General features: G+C 34.7%; 1 protein-coding gene across 1 annotated transcript; it reads right to left on the bottom strand.

Moving 5' to 3' along the window:
* Positions 1–20,574: 20,574 nt before the first annotated feature.
* Positions 20,575–23,292, bottom strand: LOC133298018 (chlorophyllase-1-like). The gene is made up of 2 exons (XM_061497256.1): positions 23,032–23,292; positions 20,575–21,258 (listed from the first exon to the last, which is right to left on the bottom strand). Exons 1-2 carry the CDS (start codon positions 23,290–23,292, stop codon positions 20,575–20,577), a joined length of 945 nt encoding a protein of 314 aa, XP_061353240.1.
* Positions 23,293–23,534: the final 242 nt, after the last annotated feature.

Below are 23,534 nucleotides of genomic sequence, written 5' to 3'. Positions count from 1 at the left end.
CAAAATAGGCATCCATGCCCTTCCATCATATATACAATAAGTACAATATTACACATTATCCAAGTGTCTTTAATACATAATAATGGGACTTTGCTTCAAAACACTATGATCAAATCTTTGGCTCCCATCAACAAAAGAGACACCAAAGGTGGTGAGCATAGGCTAAGTCCACCAAAATAAAGCATGATGTACACATATCAAATAGCTTTCAAATGTGAATCCTATACATGGAAACTACTAAATGAAATGCATAACCAAAATAATGCAACATCCTTATGTATCAATCTAGTCCAAGTATGGTCACTTGCCACTAGAGGCTCCTGCAGCATCTGTACCTGAAAGGGGGTCCCACAACACGGGGTGAGATATATGAATATACCTCGGTAAAGCAGGGGTCCTTGGAGCATTTCTCTACCCCATAGTTTACTCACAATATAATAGCAATAATCAGTAAATAATGCAGTAAATACATATCCATGCAGTGTGTAAAAATATCTCTATGAGACATCTCTCGAGCTCTCATGTTGTCCTAAGGATACTTAGATGCAAAATAGTCCTACTGGCCAGCTAAACTACCAAGTATGAATTACGCATCGTCATGCAACATACAAAACATAGGGAAACACCATAAGACACCATCTTATGCCACACCCAGTGCATACATATACGTATAACAAAGCATTAAACTACTTTATTGCATTTATATACACTATTAACAACCACTACCCATTCCGGGCTTAGTGGAACAATAAAGGGATCAATTCCCAAGGTCCAAAGGCTTACCTCAATTGCTTCCAATCTCAACCTTTGTTTACCACCAATGAGCAATCAACCAAGCTTTACAACAATACCAACAATCTCACAAACAAACACCTACACAAGGTGTAATGCAATCAATCTATTGCATCCAAGAATATATCGATATTCCTCAACCAAACAATCAAATTCGCACCATAACTAAGGCATGAACTTACCACTCCCAATGAGCTAGTCAAGCTCCATGGCTTCCTCCAATAGTTGGTCACTCAAGGATGGTCCAATTGCCTCAATCCTAGCCATCACATGGACACAATCAATATCCAACCAAACCATTGTTTACAAATGCAAGAAAATTCACAACCAAGCATATATTCTTGCAATTTTCATAGTATAATCAAATGACTATCTAAGTTCATTTCTACCATTTATTCATTATTCCTAACAATATTTGTAAAGGGATTTAACTTCAATATAACTCAGACTCATAAAAATCACAAAATCACTATTCATCATCTTCAACCTCAAGCAATCTCCATGGAAACAAGGTTGGAAGAGTGGAAACTTACCACACAAGGTCACACAACCAATGAATGTTGACCTCCTAAGCTTCCCTTGAAGGAAATGCCTCTAAACTTCTCCAATCTTCAAGTTTTTCGCCCCCTAAACAAGCCAAGATCTCGACCCATAATGGTTCCCAACTAACAAGGAGTGGTGGGTTTTGAAGAGGAAGGAATTTAATGCAAGTTTGCCCTTGGAATGGATTGATTTGGGTAAGAGATGAGTGAGCTAGGGTTTCTTGGTTGAAAATGGATTCTCCTCTCCTCTCTCTAATTTGCATGAAGAAAAATGAAGGAGTGGTCTCGTGTTTCACAACTTAACATAGTTAAGTTATTTTCACGGGTAAAAGTTATCTATCTAGTTAACTCCGTTCTCTTTCAAATTTTACTCAAAAGTCTGAAATATTTTTCTAGGAATATTTCTAACTTTACTTTTATATTTTGGGTACTTTTGCCTACATCTATTTTTACCTTGTAATTTTCACTTAGTGCACTTTTTACCTCAAAAGTGCCCATAATTCATTTAATTAGATATTTTACCTAATTCAACTCATTAATACAAATTTAATCGTCTAATTATATGTAATTAATTAAATCTCATGGTAAAAGATATTACAAGAGGTGTCAAAACGAATTGACGTGACATGAATTTAACATAATATGAATACATTAACACGAACATAATATGAATAATAGACAAACTAGAGATCAAAATGGTAGTTGACAAAAAAATAGGTTAAAATTAAAAAAATTACAAATCAACATGAATTTGACATGTGGCACTACACAATTTTGGATATTTTTTTTCAACATGTATTTTTTTTCAACATGCAAATCAGATTGCTTTCTTGAATTTCTGGATTGCTTTTTCTTTTTTCTTAGCTAATGACACGGGTTCGTCGGTGGCAGAGGCTGGTAGGTGATGATGTGGTTTACTCTCACGTTGCCAGCCCAAGAAGAGGAAAGTGCTACAATCGGGAAAAAAAGGTGTGACTTTTACTCTCCTATCCTAATCTATCCCATTCAACCCTAACCCAAAGTCTGCTTCACGATAGCTTAAGAGACATGTTAGGTAACAATATCATATATGTTAGGTAACACGATATCATACAGCTAAAATAGAGTTGACTGAAACCAGAACCTCAAAACACTATTAACCACGTCAATTGGTCGGATAAATGTAAATTAGTGGGAGTCTTTGTGTGCTACACAACATAACTAATCAAATAACCACTCGTAGACATTAATTCCACGAGAGAGATAAATGCGCCAATTGTGTCAAAACGATTTTCATTACTTGGAAGAAATTACATTTCTCTCTGGAATATAAAAAGCTAGCTCAAAAGGTGAGAGTGATCTAAGACTTTATAAATTCCACATTAATTGCTCATTCAACCAACGTGGGATTCCAAGTCCCATATCTTGCAAATGGGTCGTGAGAGTATATCACATTTTTTTAAACTAGGAGAATACACCTCAGTGGGATGATAGGAGAACACTTTTGAACTATGCTTGAACAAAAAAGCAGTGGTTCTATTTATAGGAGAAGATTTAATGTGTAAACGCGTTGATCCATTTTTCTTCTTCCGTGTGCAATTTGATTGCACTTATTGTTTTTTGGCCACCCTCCAATGAACAATTTGAATGCAACCAAAACTCATCGTTCACAAAAAAGTGGCTTTCAACTGCATCTAGGCTTATGTCAAGGCGTGAATAGAATAAAGTGAACTAACTCACTAAACATTGGATAAGAGTAGTACATGGCAATCTATCCTATCATATCTTCTCTATTCTTTTCCTTTCCTCTAATTAAAGGTTGAAAAACCACTAATTTTTTTTCTCATTCTTTTAATTGATCATAACTTCTCTCTTGGTTGTTTATGTTAATGGGTTTTTATCATTCAATTGAAGGAAGGAATACTAATTCATAAGTTTCAATCTGTCCAACGGAAGTCAGGACAGAATTTCTTATTTATGGCATTTCCATACTCATAAGGTAACTTGAATGGTGCACAATTACATTGTTATCTTTTTTCTCTGTTTGTTCTTGATGGCTTGTTACATTTATTTATATCAAATGCTGTTCTCACAACAACTCCATTCCAAAGTCTAACTCTTCACTAGAGCTGTTGTAAACTGTAAAGAGAGAGAGAGAGAGAGAGAGAGAGAGAGAGAGAGAGAGAGAGAGGATGTTAAGAAGTAAACATGATCTGATAATGCTTTGATATATAAATACAGCTTTTTTGCATCAACCAATGCAAGATGAGACCACACCATAGAACTGAAATGGAATGACATGAAACCACAGCATCACATCCACTAGGACTAGCACTTTTACTACTATTAAAACATGTAGACGATAAACCACACCAAATATAATATACTTTTTTTTTCTAGTCTCTGGCCAGAACACTTGCATCAAGATGCATATGCAGGCAGAGAGAACCTCTTCATGTTTTAACACTTAGCACCTTGGGAAGGGAGTCCCACAAGTGCTAGCAACTTTCCTGGCATTGGGAGAGTCAACAAACTTCTTGAGATTGGGATTCTTGAGGTATTGGCAGAGGCAGGGTTTCTGTTCCTTGATCTTGGAGCAGCATAGGTTAGATGGAGGAGTTGAAGAGGTGATTGCACTCACACATGAGCTAAGCTGTACTGGGCTGCATGTTACTGCCATTGACACTTGAACTTCAGCCAGAAGCAGAACAAGCAAAGTGCACAAAGCAATGTGTGCTGCTTTCATTTTCACCTTAGGATGGATAGGAACTTGTGCTTGAGTTTAGAGGATGAGAGTAAGAATGAGAGGGATGATGAATTGCTTCTGTGCTGGTTCATTTTGGGTTGAGTTTCCTCCCTATTTATACTGTGAGATTAGTGAAAAACAAAAAATAAAATATGTGAACTGAAAATGTGGGAATGTGGGGATGAATGTAAGTGTAAGGGAGAGTGAACTGTAGGTTTGGCCCACCTATTTGAAGTTGGTCTTACATGATAAAAATTACTGGACTCCTGAGATTTAGCACTCACACTACCACTGCTTAATGATTTCAGGTAACTGTAAATATTTTTAGATGTAATCTGCACAAGTTCCTTTTTGTTTTATTGATAGTATGTTTGTTTTTTTTCCTGGTATCTGATGGTCAAGATTATATGACCATTTATATGTTCCTGTATAATATGTTGCTTGGTATCTTAGAGTTTAATTTTAGAGATGTTAATGAACATTTGTAGTATTTTAGACTCTTAGAATTATTGGTTCCCTCAAAGTCCATCTCAAGAACTATGACATTGCACCTTTCGGTGGAGCTTCATGGTCAAACCGATTGTAACTGATAAGGTTGAATTGCTAAAGCTGAAGCCAAATTTATCTTCAGTGCAATGATTTCCTACTGTCACAGTTGTGTTACAAAACTTCAATCTCTAACCAAATGAGGGTAACAAAGGGAAAGAAAGACCCCAAAACATGCGGATGAAGTTATTTTTCAGAGTAAAGGACATTACATTGTGGCAGGGGTAAGAGAAAACTAAAGATATCAATACAAAGCTCTATATTTCACCAGAAATTTTTTCTTGACCTTATAGCATCCAAGAATCTTGGCATCCAAATGTTGCATAAAAATGTACTAAAACAAGGCCATATTTGAACTTATCTATCGTAATAAACACTTATAAAGTATTTCAATTCTATTCAAATTAGTTTAACAAAACATTTAATTCATATAAACATTTTTAAAATCATGTTCATAAGTTAGTGTTAAAGAACTTTGAGGTCACCACCCCAAAAGCTAGCTCAAAGGGTGGGAGTGCCCAAGACTTATAAACTCCACATTAATTGCACATACAACCAATGTGAGACTATATATCTCAACACGCTCCCTCACACGAAAGCCCACTGGGCTTGAAGGGTGGACAACATACAAGCCCATCTACATGTGGAAATTCCACTACAAAGAAAGTGGGAGGCGGTGAGATTTCGAACGCTCTGATACCATGTTAAGAACCTTGAGGTCACCACCCCAAAAGCTAGCTCAAAGGGTGGGAGTGCCCAAGACTTATAAACTCCACATTAGTTGCACATACAACCAATGTTAAGAACCTTGAGGTCACCACCCCAAAAGCTAGCTCAAAGGGTGGGAGTGCCCAAGACTTATAAACTCTACATTAGTTGCACATATAACCAATGTGAGACTATATATCTCAACAGTTAGAAACTAAAACCTTTGAAAGTAAGCTCTGTTTTTGCAAAAGTTTTAACAACTTGGGCAGTAATTTTTCTATAGTAATTTCCCCCTAAACATATTAGAGCCTCCATTTCTCGCATGGTTTAGGACAATATTATAATATTATATATACTCACTTTGTAACATCTTGGGCGCTGACGAGGGCGGGGAGTGATCGCCGGTGTGAAAGGGCATGGACAAGGAGCGGCCCTGGCAGACTTCCAGCGACGGAGATACATGGATGAATCGAATCAACACCCGAAAGAGATGGATTCCAGAGACTATGCTGGTATGGGATGGTACAGTTTGGGAATAGCTTATAAGAATTAATTGGTACTACCTATACTAACAAGATGCATCTAATTTTCGGTTGCCCAGAATGGAAGAACTCTATAGTCAAGCGTGCTTGACTTGGGGCAATTTTAGGATGGGTGATCTCCTGGGAAGTGTGCGAGTGAGGATAAAGCACGTTAAAAAGTCTGGTGTTAGTGTGTAGGGACAGTCGTTGATCCTTGCAAGTTGCCAGGCGTTACAAGTGCTATCAGAGCAGGGCCTCTCTTCCAGTACGGTGTGGTTCGAGGACGAACCAAGCGGAAGCTGGTGGGCATGTAACATCCCGGGCGCTGACGAGGGCGAGGAGTGATCGCCGGTGCGAAAGGGCATGGACAAGGAGCGGCTCCTGGCAGGCTTCCAGCGACGGGGGTACATGAATGAATCGAATCAGCACCCGAAAGAGAGAGATTCCAGAGACTTTGCTGGTGTGGGATGGTACACTTGGAAATAGCTTATAAGAATTAATTGGCACTACCTATATTAACAAGATGCATCTACTTTTCGGTTTTCCGGAACGGAAGAACTCCATAGTTAAGCGTGCTTGACTTGGGGCAATTATAGGATGAGTGACCTCCTGGGAATTTTTCTTGGGAAGTGTGCGAGTGAGGACAAAACACGTTAAAAAGTCTCATGTTAGTGTGTGGGGACTTGATCCTTGCAAGTTCCCAGGCGTTACACACTTCACAAGAGGGATGATTTTTTTTATTTTTCTTATATAAATTCTTAAAAAGTCAAGCCAAGCCATTCAGATGTGTAACTCATAAATGGTTAACCGGTTCAAATGACTTGATTAACTACTTGTTAATAATCAATTTCATTCTATCATTTTGGATTGGTTTAACTTTTTAAGAATATTCTCCTATTCTTTTCCCATATCTTTCTATTTTCTACTACCGTTCATGAAGGTATGTGACCCACCACACTGACACCTTTCGGTGATATTGATGTGTGTATTTGCTTACATCCAGATATAGTTCTTTTATGATACAGCCACATGCTCTCTTATGATGAACAAAACACGCACTCGGATATTGGTGAGATGGAGTTTACAAACACTAGCCATCATGACAAAGCAAGGTACTACATTGTGCAATAGATTGCAAAGAATAAGAGTGTTGCCATTGTATGATTAGCAATGTAAAATTATTTTTAATGAGCAAGCCGATTGAGAGAAATCTCTGAGATTTCATTGAAGCAAAGGATTTGAATTTGATCACTATCAAATTAATATGTTATAAAAGGCAGTAATTAGTAAGCATTTCTGAATTGTCTAAAGAAAATTCCTATGATCATGATGACTAATTAAGACCCATTTAATTGACCTTATACATTTCTCGCCAACTTAGAAGTTTTCTATATTATATTGGAGATTGGACACATATCACCACAAGAAGATTCTCGTAGAAATGGTAAAAAGTGAGGATTAGATTTGCTGTTTTGAATGTGAAAATTTGTCCTAAGAAAAGTGAAAAACAACCAAGTGGGGGACTTGTCACATTCAAAAGAAGGTGGAATTTTGCCTTTGTAGGCGCCTGATCTTTGAAACTTTCATTTTAGTTCAGATTTGCAGCAATGATCATAGACCTCTACTGTGAGTGGAAGAGAAAGCAAATCCCACTCTGCCTTGGGAAGAGAAGGCTTCTTTTTTCTTTTTTTATCCTCTAAATTTTCTCTTGTTCTTTTCTGATATGATGATAGAGGGGAGATTATGTAGAGTGGAGGAAAAAAAACTACTATAAGACAGGTGTATTTGTCCATTTTCATTGGCAAATCTTGAGTTTAACAAATGTTACTATTAGAATGCCCTTAGTATATATGCTATGCTTTTTGTAATTAAATTAACTGCAAAAAGATCATAGTTTAAATTTAGCTTGGATGTACTGTATTTTTAAGCACGCCAAGCATTAATAATTATCAGCTCAATTGTACAATAGTTAATTAGCGAAAAGCAAAAGAGGGATCAAATTGGCGTGAATTCATGCATATAATCATTAAATTTACTGGATTATTTTGGTCTATTCTAAGTCAAAATGAAAGTGGTTGTAATTTGATTCAACAATTAAAGTGCTTGTTATCATGCAGTGTGTGGGACCATAAAATTATGGTACCTTCAACTTTTAATCTTCATGCTCACTTGACCATTGATGATTTATCATTGCTAAGCATCAGTCAATTTTGTCCTAGAGAGTGCTGAACAATGATAAGCTCACATATCAATCTGCACTAGCTTATTTCACTGTTATCAAGCACCCAACACCAGCATCCAACTTTACTTTTTCTCAAGATTCATGTCCCTTTTATTTTCCTTATTTTATTTACTTGTTTATTTGGCCATCCATATTCCTTTTGCGGGAAAATCAAGGTTAATTACTTTATATAGTTTACATAGAATGACTATTAAGAGAGATCTAGTAGTAATCTTGCATGCTCACCTTCTGCTTGCTGTAGCCATCAATTTGCTAATATGAATGGATCAATGAGACTCCTTTCAGTCTATAAACAGTTTTTCTAGGCTCTGCAGTGCTGTTCAATATATTAATCATCGATTATGAGGTGATTTTGTGGGCCAGAAGTATGCAATTTAATAGAATATAGCCATATAGGCGTGTAATAATGTATGATTACATATGCAATGTGGGATTAATTAGGCATGCTTATGCAGCAACTTTTCCGAAAAGAGTATCCCAAGAGAGTAAAATATTTGTCAATTCAATCATTAGTAAAATTTAATAGAAATTAAAATATAAGCTGTGATCACAAATTTATTTATCAACAGAAATATTTTTACTTTTTTCTTCTTTTATATGAAAGTTTCAGCGAAAGTTTAAAGGGGTACATAGAGATGATCAACAAATATAGGATCTACGACTATCATGCTTACTTTTAGAGTAAAGTATCTTTTGGGTCCTTAACAAAAATTATAAGATCTATTTTAATTTTTTAGGAAAAAAAAGTCGTCTTGTAGTTTTTCTGAAATTTAAAATAGACTCAGTTAATTAAAACTATGGTCCCTCTGAAATTCAAAAAAGACTTGCGTTAATCCCTCAAAAAGATTAACATGGGTCTATTTGGAATTTCAGAGGGATCATAAGTCAATTTTTTTTTAGGAGATTAAATTGGGCCCGTTAATATTTGTCAATGACCCAAAAGTTACTTTACTCTTAGTTTTATTACTCCAAATAAAACAAGTGTTTGCGTGAACCAAAGTTTTGTGTTTTGTTAGTGGATAGTAGTTAACATGAGATATATGAATTAGTGGTGTTTATGGAGGATATTATATATTGCAAGTGATGGCAGATCACCATGCACAAAAAGTAGGCATAGAGTCAAAAGAGGTAGGTGTGCACACGTAGTGACAACTAAGAGAGATTATGATTTCAAGGGAGATACTTATTTATAGAGTGGTTTACCTAATAATAGATAACACTTGATCAGTCCAAGAGAAAGTTAGACTGAATCACATACTGTTAAGTCTGATCCAATAACAATTTGAGGCGATTTGCATTTGGATGGATGTTATCGCGGGATACACTTGCGAGATGGTAGAGCTAGTGTTGAATAACTTTACTTGCTTGAGACAAATAGGGTGAGGTACTTGCAAGACACTTCCACGCTTAAGTCAGTATATGATCAATGAGTTTAGGTTAAAATAGATCATATCATCTTACATGGGCTTCAAATCTCCATTATATAATAGTTGTTGGATGTCTTGTTTATGCCGCCTTAGTATGATAATATTTAATTTCATTGGTGGACTAAGGTAACTTCTGTAATCGATCTTATGTGTGAGATACCTATTTGTGTATTTTCCTTAGCTATTGGCTGCAGTGGAGGCTATAGAGTTCTGAGCAATTATTATTGGGTTTTATTAATCTCATGTTAAAGGAGATAAGTTATCTCATGACATAGAGATAAATTTATGGGTTCCACCACCTGAAAAAATAAAAAGGAAAGAAAAAAATGTGGCACAGTTATCGAAAGGTGTGTAGGAGAAAAACTTATCTCATGTAATATGAAAATAGTTTTTCCCATTATTATTATAACTCTATGTCTATGGGATAACTTGGGGGTAGATGTGTTTCCTTACTCTTTAAGCCTTAGTTGTTAGGTCTCTTGGGCCATATATTGGTTGGACCCAATATCCCGCTTGGAATGATCCAGATCAAAACACATTCTCCACGACTTGTGGGGCCAATTATATGGTGAAAACAACTTTAATTTTCTAATTGGTTCATTAAGTAAAACATCATATATTGGTTTGGGAAAAAGAAGATCCAAAGCTTGAGCTAAATAAATATTGAAGGGAACATTCATATGCGGTTGTGTTTTTTTTTCATTATGTAGGTATCTTTATAATTTTCGTTAGTGATGATTCTTTGTTATATCTCCCTATTTAGAATGAATATTCATATTATCATAATACTCATCATTTTTGTCAAAACAATGGTGCCATCTCATAAATATTTTTGCATGTTTATTCTTCTTCTACTGGGGTAATTATATACATAAATGAGGACTCTAGGTCCATTACAAATTAGTTGTCAATCAGCTATAAATAAGCAAATGAAATAACCTGTTACTATTTTTATTTAATACAAATCTCCTATTGTTATTATGCCAGTCTCCTATGACTATACAAATAAGGAAATTAATCTATTTAATACAAATCTCCTATGATTATGTAACTGCAATCAATGATAAAAATTCCAACAATTGTATAGCTCAACAAATATTATCTCATTTCAAAACTGCCCATCAAGTTGGTACATAGATATCAATCATGCCCAACTTGCTAATTGCTTCGTCAAACACTTTTCCCGATACAGCTTTTGTCAAGATATCGACTAACTGATCTTCAGATTTGATGTAGAGAAATTGAATAATATTTTGATCTAGCTTTTCCTTGATAAAGTGCCTATCCACTTCTACATGCTTGGTTCTATCATGTTGAACTAGATTATGGGCAATTCCAATAGCAGCTTTATTATCACAATGTAACTCCATAAGCTGAGTGTAGCAGATTCCTAAGTCTTGTAGGAAGCTCTTAACCCACAATAATTCGCACACTCCATGTTTCATTCTTCTAAACTCTGCTTCTGCACTCGATCTAGCCACAACTTTCTGCTTCTTATTTTTCCAAGTAACTAGATTGCCTTCAACAAAAGTAAAATATCCCGAAGTTGACTGTCTGGTAGTTTTATCTCCAACCCAATCTGAATCTGTGTAGCCTTTAATTTCGGGATTGTTGTTTTTTTGAGAAAAACAGACCTTTCCCTGGACACCCTTTTAAATACCTCAAGATTCGATTCATAGCAGCCATGTGATCCTCACTTGGGTTGTGCATAAATCTGCTCACAACACTAACCGCATAAGCAATGTCTGGCCTAGTATGTGATAAATAAATTAGCCTCCCTACTAGCCTTTGATATCTGCCAACATCAGTCTGTACTTGATCAGGATATAAGCCCTGTAACATCCCCGTCTCGAGCCGGTTCAATTAACATACATATGATAAAACAGAAAACAGCGGAAGACTTAACTTACGAAAATACGAGTTAACTTTTTCTTTTTCTACTTTAATTCTTACTCGGGGTAAACGAAATCGGGCAGAGTTTCCTCTATAAATCGGACAATCGGGGATTTTCCAATCCCTCTCAGAAGCATTTCCTGATAAACAGTTTATACAACATAGTAATCTAGAAGTACCAGTCATGCAGATACAATCAGATACCCATCCATGGGCGCATGCAAAATATGGCTCTGTGCCACTATCCTAATCAACATGCAATCCAATACGAAATCATAAACTGAATAATACATCATCATATGACGTGCCTGAATACCCAAATGTACATGCATCCAAGTGACAGACATGTACAAAACATATACAGGCCATATACAAAATAAAGGATCAATATCGTGATCCATCAAATGCGGAAATACTAAAAGACATCAAACACTCCAAAAGGTAGTAGCCTACAACCACTCAAAATCCGATCTGTCAACTGCCTCAGCCACGTGTCGTGTCCCTGCCTAGGAGGACTCACCGGGAATCTGGGCACCTGAAAATATGTCCCCAAAGAGGGGTGAGATTACAAATCTCAATAAGCTCCAGGTTTATAGAGAATTCTCCATACCCCTGGCTCACTCCTGCATGAAAGTCAGATACAGAGTATACAAATACAACATATAACAGATATCATAACAGAACAGAGCATATATCCATATCATATCAGAGATGTGCACCGTCATTCCCAAGGGAGGACCCCAAGCGGAACCAGACATATCAGAGGCGTACACCATCAGTCCCGAGGGAGGACCCCAAAGCGGACATCCGGGTACTATACAATCAATGGCCAGAGATTGTTACAGAAATCATATTACAGAAGTCATATCAGAGCAAAACATATCATGTTATCAAATAACTCTATATGAATGCATCTATACAAAGCATCTAAATCACAGTCATACAGTCCAACCATAGTTCACTAACCATGGTGGAGCACTCAAGCAGGAAAAGACTCCTTAAACATAGAGCTTACCTCTTGAAGCTTTACCAATACGCTTACTTGTGGAACAAGTTACTTTTATCGCTTCAAGAGATTTCTGATCCTTCTCAATCCCTAGGCACACCTAGAGAATAATTTACAATGCATCAATAAAATGATGCAATACCATGATTATTTCATAAGCATACATTTTATCGCTTATTTTCCTTTCTTTATATTTTTGCCAATTCTATGCCAATACACAAGTCTAGACCTCTATACACCCGTTGGCGTTCTTTAATTTAATCAAGCATTTACTTAAGAATTTTTCACATAAATCATGCTATTTTTCTTTAAAAGTCGCGGGAATACCCTTAGGGACTCAAGGTATTTTTCAACCATTTGTTAAAGCATTTCACTTCTTAGCTCATCCATTGGTATATTAAAATGCAACACATTTTATTAGAATAAAATGTAACCAATATATATATATATACCCCTAAACATCCTATAGTTCGAAACATAGAGCAAGTATTTGTAGGATTTTTTTTTTAACTTTGGCATTTCCACCAATTTATCCATTTACACTACATTCCAACATATTTTACCTTTTCAAACATACAATAAAAATTTGCATGATGAACCCTATATAACCCATGAAGGCCGAACCTAGGGGGAAAATACAATAGGGCTTTTCAATTATTTTATCACATGTGGATACTTACTCAACACTATAACTTCCTAAATAACAATAATCCATCATAATTTTCACATTCTATACTACTTTATTTCCTACCCAACCATGCTCATGACTTTCAAAACATTATTCACACTAATAAAGCCATAGGGTTAGAGTTTTGTTACCTCCAATGAACTACCCAAAGCCTAGAAGGCCTTCACCAAGCAAAGCTCGCTCCAAAAATCCATTTTTTCTTCTTGGTGAATAGTAGCTCGAATTTGGGGAAGAGAAGAACTCTTCACACACTCAACAATAGCTCAAATTGATGGGTGTAATGGGTTCATTGGGTGGTTTACAAGCAATCTCATGTGGTGGACTTTGTGTTTTGGTTGAAAATTGATGGAGAAATCAAGCAAAATCAAGCCAAAACCCTAACCCCCCCTTAGGTGATGAAGAGCTCGGTTTTTTGAGGGAAGGGAGGAGAGAGAAGCTGAGGTGAATAGTGATCTTAAGTCACTTAAGGTCCTTATAAGCACATGTGGCTTTTAACATATGTTTTTCTTTCGCGTATGTTCACTTAAACTGACCCGGAACCAACTTAAAGCTACAAACATATTTTTATTTTTCTGAAATCATTTTCATTAATTTTTATTTTCTAAGAAACAATATTTATAATTCACAGTATGATTTTTGCACCGTTTTTAATGAAATGCACTGTGAACCATTAACTGTACTTTATTTATTTCTGAAACTTAACACTTATAAACTTATCATTTTCTTGGGCCTATATTGACTTGCTTGGCATATATTGGACTTTCCTATTCTTACTTCATCAATTATTTGTTTCTGGACTCTACCGGTTGCTTACACAGCAGTACAAAATACCCGGTAAAACACTATTCATGAGATTTTCACGGAAAGTGCCAGACTATACAATTTTTCATTCTGAACTCATATTTGTCGTCAGAATTATCAAATTATGTCTCTAAAATTATTTTGCTCTTTTTAAGCTCTACCGGTTAATTCACAAAACTGTAAATTCTCCGGCAGAACGCATTGTTCATAACATAGTCATGATTACAGTCAAAATACTCGGAATCACTCACTAAATCTAATTATGGCATTTAAATCCTTAAATTAAATCTCTAATAAAGATTTACCATATAGGGTCATTATAAGCCCAATACATGATTCATTTCGATTTGTGTTTCTACTGGTTTACATGTTGTCATTCTTTTTTTTACAAATAGATCTAAGATGTACTTTTTTGTGACAAAAAAATCCCCTGATTTGATCTAGCAATTTCAATTCCAAGAAAGTACTTTAATGATCGTAGATCTTTCATTTCAAACTCATTTGCTAAATGTTTTTTCAATAACTCCATTTCAAATAAATCATCACTAGTCAAAACCATATCATCAACATACACTATTAACACTGTTACCTTTCATCCATTGTGTTTTATGAATAGGGTGTGGTCTGCATTACTTTGTTTGTATCCAAACTTCTGCATGACTAGAGAGAACCTGCCAAACCAAGCTCTAGGTGATTGCTTGAGGCCGTGTAGTTCTTTTTTTAATCTACACATTTCATTTCCCTTCAAGTTGGCATGTTTGGCACCTGGTAAAATTTCCATATATACTTCTTGTTGCGACTCGGAAAGTGCATCGGTCGTTAAGTAATAAAAAAGTACTGGAGTACGAGATCGTTCCCACGAGGATTGGATTTCAAACACTAGTTCGCTAATTGCGATTTAGTTGGACAATCAAGATTGAGATTAAGAGAATTGAAAGTGGAAACAATTAAAAACATGCAAATTAAAATTCAGAATTAAAAAGAATAATTGAAAAGATGATTGATTAAGAATTTAAAAACAAGCGTAGTTAGGGTTTCAACTTCCCCAATCTCCTTTATATGCTATGAATTAAACTGCCAAGAATCTGTTCTTAAAATATTTCCAATAAATTCTTTCTAAGTTAATTAGGGCTCAATTCCTTGTTACCCTAAATCTATGTGATCTTGAAAGAACTCTAGTTCCCCGATTATTCCCCAAGAAAACATGCATTAAGATCAAGAATTAAAGGATTGCACAATTACCCTATGTCTATCCTTAGATCACAAGGATTGTGATAAATCTATCAAGTCAGGGTTTATGCACCAACATCTCTATTGTCATACAATTCTCCTAAATCAATCTATAAGGAGCAAACTCATAGAAAATATTAAAGATAGATAAATTTATTCAATTACTAAAAAAAGAATTCAGAGACAACTTAATTCATAAAACATAAAGATTCAATTGGGTTCCATCTACCCCTAACTACATAAAATACTAGCCTAGCATACTGAATTGAAAAACAATAATAAAGAAAAGAGAACCTCAAGCCTCCGTTGATGTGTTGTTGACTTGGTTCCTCAGTGCTCCAATGCTCCAAAACATGATTCCTCCTTGTGCTTCAGACGCCTCTCCGTTGTTGAATGAATGATTCAATTGGTCCCAAGGCCCTTTATTTATAGATGAGAATATATCTTTTTGATTTCTTTTCTACTCTTCGTGAAATCTTGTTCACATCTTGATTAAGATATAAAATCTTCCTTGGGCCCAACATTGATCGAATCAGCACGTTTTAGTGCCCATTAGGACGCTCAAACGTTCTTATAGTATATTATTGTCTGCCTTAGGGCGTTTTAGCGCGCTGTTGGGCGCTAAAACGCCTTCTTCGAAAGGTATTTTGAGTCTGTCAGCGTGTGTTAGCGCGCTGTTGGGCGCTAAAACGCGCTCCTTTAGTGGATTTCTTCTATTTTTCTTCATTAGAGCATTTTAACGTGCTATATGCACGCTAAAATGCTCTTCTCGAGCTAGAAACTACTTGTAACTTGCTTCCTTTGAGGCTTTCAATCATCACTTTGCATTCCTTTTGCTCCATAACGATTTACTTGATGTCAAAATCCCTTGAAATAAGAAATATTACAAGATGTTAGCTAAATATTCAATCTTTATGACTTTATGGTGTAAAACCCTAATTTCCATGCAATTCATGATATATTTCTTGTATAATTAAGCCTAAAACCATGGTAAACCAAGGGTTTATCACTTCTTCTTCTAAGTCTCCATTTAAAAATGCATTATTTACATCAAATTGCTCGAGTGGCCAGTCCCTGTTAGCTGTTATAGAAATCATAATACGAATTGTGTTCAATTTTGCTACTGGTGCAATTGTATCTTGGTAATCAACCCCGTATTTTTGTGTGTATCCCTTAGCAACTAATCTGGCTTTATATTTGTCAAGACTGCCATCTATTTTAAGCTTCACATTAAACACCCATTTCAATCCAATTGGTTTCTTCCTGGTTGGTAAAGGAACCAGTTCCCACGTTGAATTTTTTTGTAAGGCCTTCATTTCTATATTCATGGCTTCCTTCCAATTTGGATCATCCAAAGCATCTTGCACATTGTTAGGAACAAATATACTAGACAATTGACTAACAAATGCGATATATGATTATGACAACTTATGATTGAACATGTAGTTACTGATAGGGTATTTGACCTTAGAGTTTGGTTCTGGTTCATATAGCTATTTTGGTACACATTTATTTGGTCTTTGTGACACTCTAACAGGTAAGATGAGATCATCTATGATATTTGAAGAAATAGGAGTAGGATTAGTGTTTACCTCAAGTATAGATTCAGGAATATCCAGGGATGATGCCTCAATTATAGGTGTTAGACATGTAGCAAAATCATTCGAGGGAAGGGTAGCATCCGGTTCGGGAGTGTGTTGAAGAGTTGTAGGGCAGTGAAGAGGAGGAGAAACAGTTTGAGTTTGATTATTGAGCAAAAAATATGTGGACATTTCTTCTCCAGTAGTAGGTATCTCCCCCTGAGAAGAAGTAACAGAATCTCCCCCTGAATAATATGGTTCCAATTCTCGAAAAGACATGTCCATGGTGACATGCATTTTGTGGAGAATGAGATCATAACACCTGTAACCTTTTTGTACAACAGAATAACCCACAAATACATATTTTTTAGCACAAGGATCCAATTTGTTTCGTAATACCTTGGGGATATGGATATACACAATGCATCCAAAAACACGAGGCTCAAGGTTGGAAAAATGAGGAATGGAGAAATAAGATACCAGTGTCTGTTGTGGAGTTTTAAAGTGAAGGGCGCTAGATGGAGTACTATTAATGAGGTAGGCAGCAGAAACAAGAGCTTCACCCCAATAGGTTTTAGGAAAATTCATACCAAAAAGGGAGGCACTGACCACTTCTAGTAGTTGTCTATTTTTTCGTTCAGCAAGGCCATTCTGTTGCGGTGTATAAGGGAAAGAGGTTTGGTGTTGGATCCTCTGTGTGCTCAAGAAATCAATAAAGCGGCCATCTAAATATTCCATGCCATTATTAGATTGTAGAATTTGAATCTTAGACTAATATTGGGTTTGGACCATGCTGTAGAAATTTTTGAAGGCAACAAAGACATCACTTTTGTAGTGACAACCAAGTCATTCAGGTACATTCATCAATAAAAGTCACATAATAGTAAGCTTTTCAGAAAGAAAGCACCTTTGCAGGGCCCCAAACATCGGAATGAACAACTTGAAATGGAATAGAACTTTTATTAGTACTAGAAAAATAAGGAACTCTGTGACTCTTGGCCAATTCACAAGTACTGCATTTGAAATCAGCATTATTAAAATGGGAAAAAAACTGAGGAAACAACTTTTTCAGATAACTAAAGAAAAGGTGACCAAGTCTTTGATGCCAAAGCCAAATGGTAGCACGGGACTATTCTGAACCGGTTGTTGCACATGTAGTAACCAAAGAAGGATGGCTAGGATCAGGAACCTCCAAGAAGTAAAGCTGGCCACGTCTAACACCATAACCAAGAGTCGTCCGAGGCAGGATATCCTGAAAAACACAATGAGGGAAAAAAGGTTACTGAACAATTAAGCTTTGAAGTTAATTGGCTGACAGAGAATAAGTTGTATTCAAGAGAGGGTACAACCAACACAGAGTCTAGAAATAAGCTATCAGAAAGGGTTAAGGATCTTTGACCAGTAATTTTTGAGGTACCCCCATTGGCAGTGGAAATAACGGATTGGGAAGAAGTGCAGAGATTGAACAATTGGGAAGAATCTTTAATCATATGATCAGAAGCACCTGTGTCAATTATCCAAATATTATTCCTAGACAATGTATAGAAAGTAAGAGACTTACCCAAAATACCGGATTGAATAAAATTAGTAGCAGGGACAGGAGCATCTCTAGCGGAGACAATGGTCATGGCTTTGGCAGGTATTTTCTTCCAGGGACGTTTATTGAAATCCCACCATTCAGGATACCCAATCAGCTCATAACACATATGTTTAGAATGACCAGAATCACCACAATGAGAGCAAACCAGGGAGAAACTGCAACTAGAGAGATGCTCCGCGCAGGATTTTTAAGACTGAGGAAGTTGTCCAATGCGAGAATTATGGGCCAGCAGGGCTGAAAGATTCATAGGAGGTTTTGAGATTGTTCATGGGAAAAGAGAAATTCAAAATGGGTAACAAAAAAAGAAATTCAAGTCAGGAAAATTGATGCAAATTGATACTGGGTAAAAGAAGAAGAATACGATATGGGAGTTTTAATGAAAATAGATTCCTGGATCAGAAAAGCTTTGATACCATGTCAAAACAATGGTGCCATCTCATGAATATTTCTGCATGTTTATTCTTTCTCTACTGGGATAATTATATACATAAATGAGGACTCTAGGTCCATTACAAATTAGTTGTCAATCAGCTATAAATAAGGAAATGAAATAACATGTTACTATTTCTATTTAATACAAATCTCCTATGACTATTCAAATAAGGAAATTAATCTATTTAATAAAAATCTCCTATGATTATGTAACTGCAATCAATGATAAAAATTCCAATAATTGTATAGCTCAACAAATATTATCTCATTTCAACAATTTTGTAGGCTCAATTCCATATTATATATTTTCAATATATTCTCAATGTATTTTTTTTTTGAGAAAGCCAAAACAATTTTCTTTTATGTCTTTGATTATTTTGATTCCAAGAATTTGTTTTGCAGGACTGTGGTACTTCGTTGCGAAAGATAAGCTCAACTTCATCTTATTTTACCCTACAATTAACATATTGTAAATATATAAAAGTAAAATCAGAAAGCCACCGACTTCATACCTCTTAACAAATATGCAGTAGTTGGCGTCTATTTTAATGAACTTACATTCAATCATGAAATATTCAAATTTCTTATAGCACTGTTGAGATACTTGCTTTTAAGTTATGAAGACTCTTCACTAGCCACCGGCGTACAGTATACCAATATAGAAATATTTGACACTATGCTTGCTAGCATACTAGATGAGAAGTAATACTCAATTATTTTGTCGTTAAAAAAGAGTTCTAATTTGGTCCACTAACAGTATGAATGTTTTTTATATTAGCATTTAAAAATAAGTTAGTCTATCATGATTTTTTTTTTAAATTTTAATTCTAATGTTGTGATTCTGATTGTCAAATTAATACTTTCATTGATTTGGTAATAATTAAATGAATTGATAATAAATTTAAAATCTTCTTTTTGTCCATTTTACCCCACCAAACAATAAATAAACATAAAAGATATAAGTGACTAAAAACAGAAGTATATGAGCGTTAGAGATAAAAAAAAATTAAAATTAAACCACATGGAATTTTCAAACTTTTCCGTGTTACAATTGAAAAAATGAAAAAAAAAAAAAACTTGATATGAGGAATAATATAAAACTTAACCAGTTAAAAAAGAATTAATCTGTTAGTCTTATTAGGGTAGAGAAAAAGGCTAAATTATTTGTTTGGCTACTATCAAATTCAAAAGTATCTGCCAAGTGCCAACAAACCAAATTTTTTGTGTCTCTTTTATATATAATCGCATATTTGCATAAAAAAAACACATTTGAATTATAATTTGCAAATAATGGTTTGGTCCAACGGAAAAATTATTAAAATTCTTTTATTTTTTCTCAAAGTATGGTTTAAGACTTAAAATTAGGTTTAAATATCATGATTTTGTCATACATATTATTACCAGATAAAACTATGGGGTTTGATTTTCTCATGTTAAATGAGAATTCAATTCTCATGTTGTAGAGATAAAAAACATGTGGGACCCATGTGTTAGAAAAAATTATATGTAAGACTCATGTCAGCACGGAAATCGAAGGGTGTGTAGAAAAATTTGAATTCTCATGTTAAATGAGAATTATAAAACCCTAAAACTATATTTACGTACCTTAAATTGAGATTTTGTTGTGCAAACCATAATTGAAGCATGCGAATAATTAACAATGTGAATTGATAGGACCGAAACTTGAGTTACTACAGACACTATGTTAACATAGTCCCACACATATACCAATTCATTTGAAAATCGGAATGTAAATATAAAATTTCATACAATTATTTTGAAAGATATTGACAACCCTTCATGGCAATAAAAATGCACCAATTAATGTTGACTTCATGCTATTACTTTACAACTGGAAGATCAAGCTTGGCAGGTGCAAGTTCAGGATCCGCTAAAATGGCATCAAGATCTTTCCACTGAGCATTAAAGTGACCCTTCAAGAAGGCAACAATTAACCCACCCACTGTCCTTCTCATTAAGTCCTTAGGACCAGTCCCATTCTTACACATACACTTTGACAAAATAGTACCAACCAGCCCAGGTGTTTCATCATCTAACATGTCCATGTGACCATAGTCCTTTGCAACAAAATGTACACAAGGGGGTTTGCATTCATTGAAAAACTCATCATGGTTCACCCCATGAGGAGCACAAGGTGGAGCACAACAATTGGGCTTCTCTGGGCCTAATCCAGTGCCAATTACAGCTACGGGTATGTTTAAATTGAAGGATTCAGGCACACCCGTTAGAATATGAGGAAATGTTCTACAAATCTTACACTTAGATAAGCCAGCTACAGGGTCTATGCCTACAAGTGCTGAAAAATTGAGCTTAGTTTTAGCATAACCAAGTGCCACAGCAAATGCAGTTTTTCCACCTTTACTGTGGCCAACTAGAACAAGGTTCTTCAATTTGGCTTGAACATGCTCAGGAAGCAGAGGTTGAAGTTCCTTGGCTATCCAATCCACAACTTTTCCTGCAAATTCAACCTCATTTGGTCCAGACAAAGGCAAGCCATTGCCAAACTAAGACGGCAAACCCAAAATTTATGTTAGAGAATAAAAATAAAAAAATCTTTTTTCGTGTCAAATTTGTTAAGAAATATAATAAAATCACTCAGTTATTGATTTCTCATGTCATATGATAATTTCCTTTTCTGTTAACACAATAAATATGTGGGTTTCACTGAAATATTTTTTCTCTTTTCTCTTTTTAGTGGGATTCACGTGTTTGTCGTGTCATCAGGAGAAGAAGTTTTCTCGTGTGACATGAGAAATCTTTAACCTAAAGTTTTTAGTAGAATTGGTTCAATAACATGATATTAGAGCGTGAGCTTAAGTTTGACACTTGTCACCCAATTTACCAAATAAAAAATAAATTTAAGCAAGGTAACTAAAAAAAAAAAATTAGCATATCCATTATCATGTTTCAAAAAAATAAAAACAAAATAAGGTGTCAAGTGAAGGGGTGTTAAGAGGAGTGATATGATAAAATCATTTATGTGCATCCTCCTAATGACTTAAACTTTTTAGAAGAATTGTTTGGGTGATAAAAAAAGTTCACAATATATTGATTAATGATATTTTAGTTTTTAATTAATATGGTACAAGCGGTTAAAACGTTACTAATCTCAGTAATCTGTTAGCTAATTTATACAAAATACAACTTATTAAACAATAATTGAGTTATTTTTAACTAGTATAAAAATAATAATAATAAAATTGGTTTGTAAATAAAATTCATGATGCAAAACTAACCCCAGAAATTAGGACGAGACAAGGACATATATTAGGGTTATATTTATTTTATTTTATATGAGATAACTAAATTTTCTACACACAAAAGATGGGTGTGTCCCATTTCTTCTTTTTTCTCTCCTCTTACCTATGGGTCCCACTTGCAATCTTGTTTCTACAACATAAGATAACTATTTTTCTACAACATAAGAAAATTATTTCCCTATATAATAAAGTGTTTCTTTTACAGCATTTTTTTTCATACGATTCATCACAGCTTGTTTGAAAAAATAATATAGACAGTGGTTGTAATACGTATTTATTAATTATTAAAAGTATTGTATAAAAATTATGCAATGATAATCGTACTTAACGGTGGGTTTTTTTTCGGAAAAAGTGTGTATCATTTTAAAAGATGTAAAGTTGTGTCAGTTTATTTGTATTAAAAAAAAAAGTTGTGTCAGTTTAAGAGAGAGAAAGAGATAAATAAATGAGGAGAAATAGTTAACAAAAAAATAAAGGTGTGGATCTCACCTCTTTGTGAGAGCGAAATGATATAAATTGCGTCATTTAAAAGGAAAAAAAAAATCCTTTTTTTTTTTTTTTCATTTTTTGGTATCCGTACTCAAGGGTGGTTTGTTAACCAATAACTACCACAAAACACAAAAAAACTATACTTTATTTAATCATTAAAATAATATAAATAAATGACAAAAAATAATTTAATTAACAACACAGATTTTTTAATTTTTAATTTTTTTAATAATTAAATCCACATCACAAAATCCTAAGAAAGTTAAAAACACAAAAGTTAAATTTGACATGATAGTGTAATGTAAAATATTTAATACATTTATTTATAAATTATCAGTTGATAATTAAAGTGATAATTTTGACTTTTTCATTTATTTATAAATTTTTTATTAAGATTATGACCATTGATTTATGAATACTGAGATATCTCATATAATATAATATGGTAAAAGAAAACATGAGAAGATTTATTTTCAAAGTATATTGAGAAAACATAATTATAAATGATAAAGTGTTAAGGAGGTATACCAGTTGAGGTGCAACAACTATGAATCCATGTGAGGCTAAGTGGCCTAGGAGCTTTGAATAGAAGCTATTGCGAATGCAGAAGCCATGGCAGAACATTATTACATAGTATGCGCCAGTCACGGTGGGCGTAAAGACCAGCAATGGTTTTGGGGGTGAGGAAGTGGTGGATGTGTCCACGTTGAATTGCCTCCATTTGATATCTCCTTCTTCAAAAACACTTTTGGTGCCCAATTCTGGTTGAGCTCTCTGTGACAACGCCATCATCACTCTTCTTTCTTACACCAAAGCCTTTGCTTGTGAAATGAAGAATTTAAATTTAAACCTACGCATGTACATAGATTTCTTTTCTTTTTATTTTATTTTGGGATAAAGGTGATGTTGATGTTGATGTTGATGTTGATGTTGATGTTGATGTTGATGTTACATAGATTTCTTTTCTTTTTATTTTATTTTTTTTGGTGAATGCGTGTAGATATTTGTTGTGACAAGTGTCAGTGTCTCAT

Source organism: Gastrolobium bilobum, unplaced genomic scaffold (assembly GCF_033153095.1).
Source record: "Gastrolobium bilobum isolate Gb01-03AN ecotype WA unplaced genomic scaffold, APGP_CSIRO_Gbil_v1 utg8278, whole genome shotgun sequence".
NCBI lineage: Eukaryota > Viridiplantae > Streptophyta > Magnoliopsida > Fabales > Fabaceae > Gastrolobium > Gastrolobium bilobum.
The sequence above is the reverse complement of the archived record's forward strand: the minus strand, read 5'-3'. Positions and strand labels throughout refer to the sequence as shown.

Excerpts from the sequence above, each read along its gene's own strand:
- LOC133298018 (XM_061497256.1), bottom strand. The coding sequence starts at position 23,292 with ATGGCGTTGTCACAGAGAGCTCAACCAGAATTGGGCACCAAAAGTGTT. Across the intron at positions 21,259-23,031 it reads TAGTTGTTGCACCTCAACTG|TTTGGCAATGGCTTGCCTTT; the intron begins GTATACCTCCTT and ends TTGCCGTCTTAG.